The following is a 7,841-nucleotide window of genomic DNA, read 5'->3' on the forward strand; positions in this document are numbered from 1 at the left end:
AAAAGGGTTCAGCAATCTATAGGTCTGTAAGATCGAGGCAGTAACGAAAATGAAACCCTTTGTTAGAGTTCTATCTAGATTGGAAATTGTGTTGATTTTTTGAATTTCAGTTAATTGTCTTTTATGATTCAAAACATTAAAAAAAAAAAGATGCAGTCGCCCCATATTAGCATTGCATAACTTTAATTAACATGCGACTTAAACTAATGATATTGTTATTAACAGACATAAGTGATAGTTACAACGCCTAATTAGAATTTTATCTATTATTTTTGCTAGTTGCTTGCTTGTTTAGGGAACCACATTGAGAGTAATGCCGCATTCATGTCCTGGAAGCTTTTGATGTCAGAATTGGCCACTGTAGATGATTAAATGTGTACCTTTGTTAACTGATTACGGATTTTCTGACTTAGCATCATGTACCATAATCCGAAACAAAGTTTTTTTGACTCTTGATATGTACGGCATCTGAAATACTGTTTAGAGAACATACTGTTTTTTTTACTCTTGATATGTACGGCATCTGAATTGTATCTATTATTGTACTTCTACAGATGGCTGCTGATTCACCAACCTTATTTTCCTCTTCTCCCAATAGTACTCTAGATCATGCAGGACATCATGGGTTATCGGCACCTGCGATAGCTGGGATAGTGGTAGCAGTTGTACTTGTAATTTGTGTTGTTGTTGCTGTGTTCTGCTACTTCCAGAGAAGGAAGAAGAAGCGGTTGGAGATGCTAGTACGTACAGGCAAAGGAATGCAAACTTTGGAAGCTTCGCGCCAGCTGGCTAATAGGATGCAGCCTACAGAAGCTGGTAATGCTGTGCGCCAGCCCACTATTCAGCTGCACAACACCGAAGCTGGTAATTGCTCTTCAAGGGTGGAAGGCGAGTTCTCCTTTGGTTTCCTACAAGAGGTAACGCAAAACTTCAGTGAACAAAATTTGTTAGGCGAGGGGGCATTTGGGAAGGTCTATAGAGGGAAGTTTCCGGACGGGACCGAGGTTGCTGTTGAGAGGCTGAATCTCATATTAGACGTAGCTGGGTTGATGGCGTTCCAGGCTGAGCTCTCCATTTTGAAGATGACACACAGACACCTCGTATCTGTGATTGGGTTCTGTAACCAAGGCGTTGAGCATCTGATTGTTTACGAATTCATGGAGAGCGGAACACTACACCAAAAGCTCTTTGAGTGGATTGACACTGGTGGCAACCCCATGAGCTGGGATGAGAGGATTGTAGTGGCGCTAGATGTGGCTAAGGGCTTGCACTACCTCCACAGTCTGTCCAGGGAGGCCTTTGTACACAGGGATGTAAAATGTAAAAATATCCTACTCGACAGGGATATGAGGGCCAAAATCTCGGATTATGGCCTGGTGAAGGCAATGCCAGATGATGAGAAGTCGGTGGTGACCAAGTTAGCTGGAACTCGTGGATACCTTGCGCCTGAGTACGCAATGACTGGTCATTTGTCGATCAAAGCTGATGTGTATGCTTTTGGCATAGTTCTCTTAGAACTTATTACAGGTCAGACGACAGTGGACGATGGTCAGGCAGGGAAGAATTTGGCGATGCGCTTTCGTCCCGTCTACAAGAGGGGCATGGAGAATGTGAGAGCTTTGGTCGACCGGTCACTCGACCCGGATGTGCAGGGCCTTAATGGAGGCTGTGAGGCTTGCAATGGAGTGCACGCGCACTGATCCAAGGGATCGGCCTGGTTTTGCAGAGATTACTGCCAGGCTGGGGCTTGTAGCTGAGAGATGGCCCCAGCGTGCAGAGGAAGAGGAGGAAGAAGAAGAAGAAGCTGCTTTTGACAGGGAACGTTTTCTTCGGGATTTGGGTAATGATGGAGAAGGCACCACGGCTTATTACAGCGTCTGGGACTCGGAGCAGGGTCAGTAAGAAGAAACAGAGATCAATCAGCAATTTACGTGGAGAGCTTAGTTTGACTCAACTTGGGGAGTTATGTGCGTGCATAGACTTGGCATTCAAATAAGAAGAGTAGAAAACGTACAATAGGGAATGGTTTTGATGAAAATGAAGTGGTTGAAGGTAATGGAGTCTAAATTTTTTATATGTATATCATTTGATGAGAGGTTGGCATCTAAATCCCTAGGATTCAGCTGCATTTGTGGACAAAGTGAATCACTGCATATAGATGCATTTGGGTTTTTCTTCTTACCTATTTTTTGTTGTGATCCCCTTAGGAATGAACCAGGTGCATGTAATTAGTTCATTTCATTATTTTAGAGGTTTTATTGACATGCCTAATTTCTGGTGGGGTTTTCTAATCCGTAGTGATTTGATTTTAGATGAAAATCATTGATTTTGTTTTGTAGTTTGGGGTTATAAATTTGACATGTTAATTTTGAGTGATTCTGGTTAAGAGACGAAGAAATTAGATCTGAGAATAGTGGTGTGTAAGTGAGTCGTCACCTGCAAACTCAGTCAGTCCGGATCATATTACAAGGGGTAATGAAATTGAATCAGATTGTGTGAGTACGCTGTTGAAAGCATAATCTGTAGTGTTGTGGGTGAGATAGACGCTAGTAAAAACAATTGGAATGAGATAATGGTTACTAGAGGGTGATTGTGTTGCTGCTTGTGATGCTGTTGCAGTGAGTTTGGAAATAGCTGACTTGGTTCATCCTAGTCAGCTGTCTGACTCAGCTCATCTGACTTGGATGAACCATCTTTTTTTTCGTCAGGCAGCCACTGATAATGGAAATGGATGTTCCAATTCTGAGTTTATCCATTTCTTCTCAGAATTCAATTCAGGATCCCCTGTCATCCGACGATGAGCATATGGGTACATGTCCATCATCATTTTTCCCGACTTGGGCCATCCGAGCCCAACTATATTCCCCGATCTTTTTTTACAAAAAAAATAAATAAATGTGGATGCCTCGCAAAACTCTTATTTACTGAGGGTACCTCACATATCCTTCGAATATTGATATAAGCGTCAAAGCATGGCATTTTCTGGTCCAAACTCATATCAATAAATCGAATTATACACATACGTATAATGTTCCCAACTACTACTGAATCACGAAACATTGACCACATTTTTGGCCGAATTGAACTTTTACGAATCCAAATAATCCATGTACATATATCACTCTGTATGCTTGACAAATGAAAACTTCATTCTTACCTAGGACCAAAGATTCATGATGTATTCATACCCTTCCGATCATAATGCTAAAAGTGTTGGTGTTGTTTGTTAGACTTTATGTTGGTTTAGTAACAAATTAGGTTAAGGTTAAGCTAATTTGTGTTTAATTCCAATCTAAGCTGGATTGGATTAAGTCTATGCCAGATTAAGAATTGATTAGAGATAAATATAGAGATTATATTAGCTTAATGTTAGTTGAGGTGTCAACCAACTAATGGTGAACGGGTTGGATGACGCATAGCTATCAAGTAATGACTAAGCCCTCTTCTAGACTCTTGTATATATATCTAGAGTTTGTGTTATGCCATAATAATGCTAAAAGTGTTAGTTTAATTTGTCAACTTAATGCTCTTCGGATTTTCTGGGACGAACTCGTATTAGTAAATCGAATTATACACATACGTATAACGTTTCGAACTACTACTAAACACGAATCGTTGAACGCATTTTTTAGCCCACCCCAACATGAAATCCTGGTTCCGTCGCTGAAGATACTGGAACTATGGTTTTGGAACATTTGGATCGGGTATTTCCATCTGAAGCTGATCTTTCTCAGGATGGGAATGATGTTAGAATAGATACATGGGAATCACGCTTGGCCCAGCTTGGATACTACCAGGAACTTGACCGCAGTCATTCGTAAGTAGTCCCCTTCACCGTATATTCTTTTTTTATCCATTTTAAATGATACTTGTTACTCCCTCCGTTACTTTTTAATAGGCTGATTTGGTTTTTAGAGAAAATTAAGATAACCAATCATTGAAAGTGGTCCTCATGACACTTGTCAATAAAAGAAGTGAAGTGAAATGGTCCCCATGACACTTGTCAGCAAAAGAAATATAGTGAAATGGTCCACACGACACTTGTCATAAAAAGAAGTTAAGAGAAAAGTGGTCCCACAAAACAAAGTAACATTTGACTTCCAAATTAGAAAACCAGCGTATATTTTTGAAACATTTATTTATAGAAACCAGCCTATTAAAAATTAACGGAGGGAGTAATATGAGTTGGTCTGGACAATTATGCGCAGGGTGATATCCAACTTTGAGTTATGTTTCGTGACAGTATCAGTCCTTCAAGGAATTACTACCCTTTACAGTCAGGGTTTACAATATGGTGGTCCAATCAGCATGATATGGTTTCTTCACAGTGTTCGTTGGTTTAAGCATGGATGAGACTTGCTCATCTTACCTTACCTCTGGTGGTTTTTACTACTGGAGTGCCAAGCTCGCCGGCCCTAGCTGGGCGCCTTTTGCTTCTTGGTTGACTTGCTGGTACTCTTGTGTGTACATATTTCATCATCAAACACGTGTATGTGAGAAGACACGTGGAGAGCATGCGGACCAAGTCATCAAAACATGATGACACACGCCCACAGCCAAGAAGCACATCCCGTCGACGTCGGATCTTCGCCCGAACAAATCCAAGGGCAGAAGTTAAAGGATGTACCAAAAGCACGGTGTACTGCGGAGAACCAAATAACTCCCGAAGAGTTGCTTTATCTCATCCCCAAAATAAGCTAAGATCAACGGTGAAGAGAAGGTTGACTGACATAGACGTGACAGGGGCAGAAGACACTTGTCTGACATGAGCATGCGTCTCAACTACCCGCATTAAACACTCTGAGCAGTGTACGTGTCGATCAACCCGTGGAACGAACGAGGATGACTCTGCGTGACCAAGCAATGAACGAAGGCCTCTGCGTGATGGACACAAAACACAAGAAGATAAGGTTCCAACAGCTCTCAGAAACGGGTCCCACATTCTAACCCTACAAATACCCCCTCTCCACCAAGAGAGAGGGGATCGAAAAGGAGAGAGAGGTTTAGAGAGAAGAATTGTTAGTGTAAGTTTACCTTTTAAAATTCGCAGACCTGTGTAAACTCCAAAGTCATTCGACTACCTCTGTAATCATCAAATGCATAGTGAAAGAGACAACCCCGTGGATGTAGGCCTTAATGCTGAACCACGTAAATCCCAGTCTTATTTACATTTCAGCACTTTATATTACTTTTACATTTCGTTTTCTTTATCTTCCTCTATGTGAACGCCTCTGGTGATGATATTAGACGAGGCAATGATAAACCCGAAGGTTTTGAGCCAAGGAATCAATACAATCGTCTCATCAGTGCGAGCATGTGTATAGAATGCGAACATTGTTTGTGAACATATAGATTCCTTCGTGATTTACGTGTTCACAATCTGGCGCTAGAAACAGGGACTTCGTCCCGGTAAAAGATTTATCTTATCCCGTGATTTCACCTTAAACTAGCATATGATTGCCCTGCTTCATTAGCTCTAGCAGTATTTATCTTTTGTTAACTTTATTATCTTCAAAAACACACCCATTATCTTCATTAGCTCTAGCAGTATCTATCGATGCAGTTTAAACTGGTTAAAAGATTTATTGCTTAGATCCACGGATTTACATTTTTTAGATCTCGTACGGACCAGTTTCTTCGGCGGGTTTTCGTACATTTTCAAAGGATCTACGTGCATTTTCCAAGGGATCTTCACGCGTTTTCATGTATTTTCAATGAGTCCGCTCTTTTAATAGACCTTAACCCATGTATTTTAACTCATATGTTTTAACTCAGCGACCCTCGGGCAGTTTCTCCGCATCTTGGAATAGGGTATTTCGCAAACTAACCCGATCCGCACGGACATTTCTGTTTCTCGCTGTTTGAAATTCCCTTGTGCAGAAAGAAAGCAACAAAAGGACCCAAGATGGAAAAGACGCAGGAGGCAGGAAAATCCAAAGCCTCGTCAAAGGAAGCACCAAGGACAACCTCGGTCATCACCCGAAGCAAGCAGAAAGGAGACAAAGCCAAAATGACTAGTCAGAGGCAGGATACTGCGGAAATCACTTCGCCTATGAACGCTAACTCCGTTGCAGCCGCGGCTCTCAGAGCAGCGGCGACAAAGTACAGTACGGCTGCGGCAGCCCCGAAGGCTGCAGAAACCAACAAAACTTTTGCTACGAATCAATTCCATCAACCAAAAGAAAGGGTGGCTGAATCCAGAACACATCAACCCGCGCATCCGCCAACATTCGGAATGCCATCAACAAAAGATCAGAATCAAACTGTGCCGGCGGTTCTAACACCGCAGATGGGCACTCAGCCTGAAAGACCAAATTTGGAAATGCCAACAATCGAAGCTGATCCTCTACCACCTTTAGTGCAAACCGTAGAAGAAGGCGGCACCATGGCCGTAGTAGCACGAGTTGGGACTCCTAATCAGGGGTCAAACCAATCACATCGACTGATGGCTGAGCTTTAAGAATTGAAAAAGAGCTAGCAGGTTTACGCAGATGCCGTAGCCTTGCTGGCCAGAGAAAATCAAGATTTAAAAGACCGGATTGCCCTAAGCACGAAGACCATCCAACAACTTGATGAAGCAAATTCAAAGGCACCAGAACCTATTCGAGACCGAAGAGTTATCGTAGCAGACGCGGCTAGGCGAAGTAGCCCATCCGACCCGGATTATAATTACGAAGAGTCAGACTATCACGGGCAGGAGAGCGTAGGGCACCACCGCGCGATGGAAGTGCTGCGTGATGAAATGATGGCTGAGATCAGGCAGTTAAAAACTAGACAAGGCGGGGGAAGGTTAGAAGAGGTCATGAGAGAGGCTAACTCCACGCCCCTAACTCATCCCCTGGCCAACACCCCTATTCCGCTGAAGTGCCCTTTCCCGACCTTCGAATGCTATGACGGATCCAGTGATCCCGCTGCACATATTCAGTATTATAACCGTGTCTTAACCAGATGGAGTCAGAACGACGCCGTACTCTGTAGATACTTCCCATCAATCCTGAAGGGATCGGCTTTGTCTTGGTTTGATAATTTGCCGCCTGACTCCATCCACTCCTACGATCAACTCGCAGAAATGTTCTTAAGAACTTACATGTATAACAAGGCTGTTAACACCGGAATGGATAAGCTCTTTTCGCTGGAAATTGGCTACAAGGAAAACACGAGGGAATACACTAACAGATGGCACAAGATCTGTCAATCCATAGGGAGTGTGGACCCAGTAGTAAGTATCAACTGCTACAAGTGGGGATTAGATCAAATGAGTCCACTATTTGTTGAGATTCATGGAAGCGTGCCTAAGACAGAGGGAGATCTTCGAATAATTATTGAAAAGTACGCTCGTCTTGAAGAAATCCAGCGTGAGAACCCGAGGGCATACCCGCAGAGGTCTCACCGTACCAATTCAACAGAACAAACCAGTGGGGCCAAAATAAATAGCTCGGTGGAACGGCCTCACGAAGATAGGAAGGAACGAAGAGATGAACGACGAAAAGACGATCGAAAATTCGAAGATCAAGTTTACACGAAGGTCAATGCTAGCTATGCTCGGATCTTGCGAGAGATCAAAGGAAGGGAAAATTTGGATTGGCCGTGGTCTAAGGGAAAACATCCCCCAAGAACCGAGAAGTATAAAGATTACTGTGAATATCACTGCTTCAATGGACACCAGACCGAGAAATGCAAAAACCTCAAAATAATGATCCAAAAACTGATTGATGCTGGCAAACTCCAACATTACATACGAAAGGAGGTCGTCGAGGATAGATCCAAACGGACCAAGCCAGTCCAACTTCCAGAGGGAAACCGCACAATCAACACCGTCTCGTGTTCCGAAGCCGCGGGGC

General features: G+C 42.9%; 1 protein-coding gene across 1 annotated transcript in view; it reads left to right on the forward strand.

The window, feature by feature from the left end:
• LOC113352804 (receptor-like kinase TMK4) overlaps positions 1 to 1,902 on the forward strand; it is a 12,851-nt gene extending 10,949 nt beyond the window's left edge. The window contains exons 3-4 of the mRNA XM_026596576.1: positions 555 to 1,668; positions 1,754 to 1,902. Of these exons, the coding sequence (XP_026452361.1) occupies positions 555 to 1,668; positions 1,754 to 1,902 (1,263 nt within the window). The remainder of the gene's footprint in view (positions 1 to 554; positions 1,669 to 1,753) is intronic.
• Positions 1,903 to 7,841: the final 5,939 nt, after the last annotated feature.

Source organism: Papaver somniferum, chromosome 2, assembly GCF_003573695.1.
Source record: "Papaver somniferum cultivar HN1 chromosome 2, ASM357369v1, whole genome shotgun sequence".
Taxonomy (NCBI): Eukaryota; Viridiplantae; Streptophyta; class Magnoliopsida; order Ranunculales; family Papaveraceae; genus Papaver; species Papaver somniferum.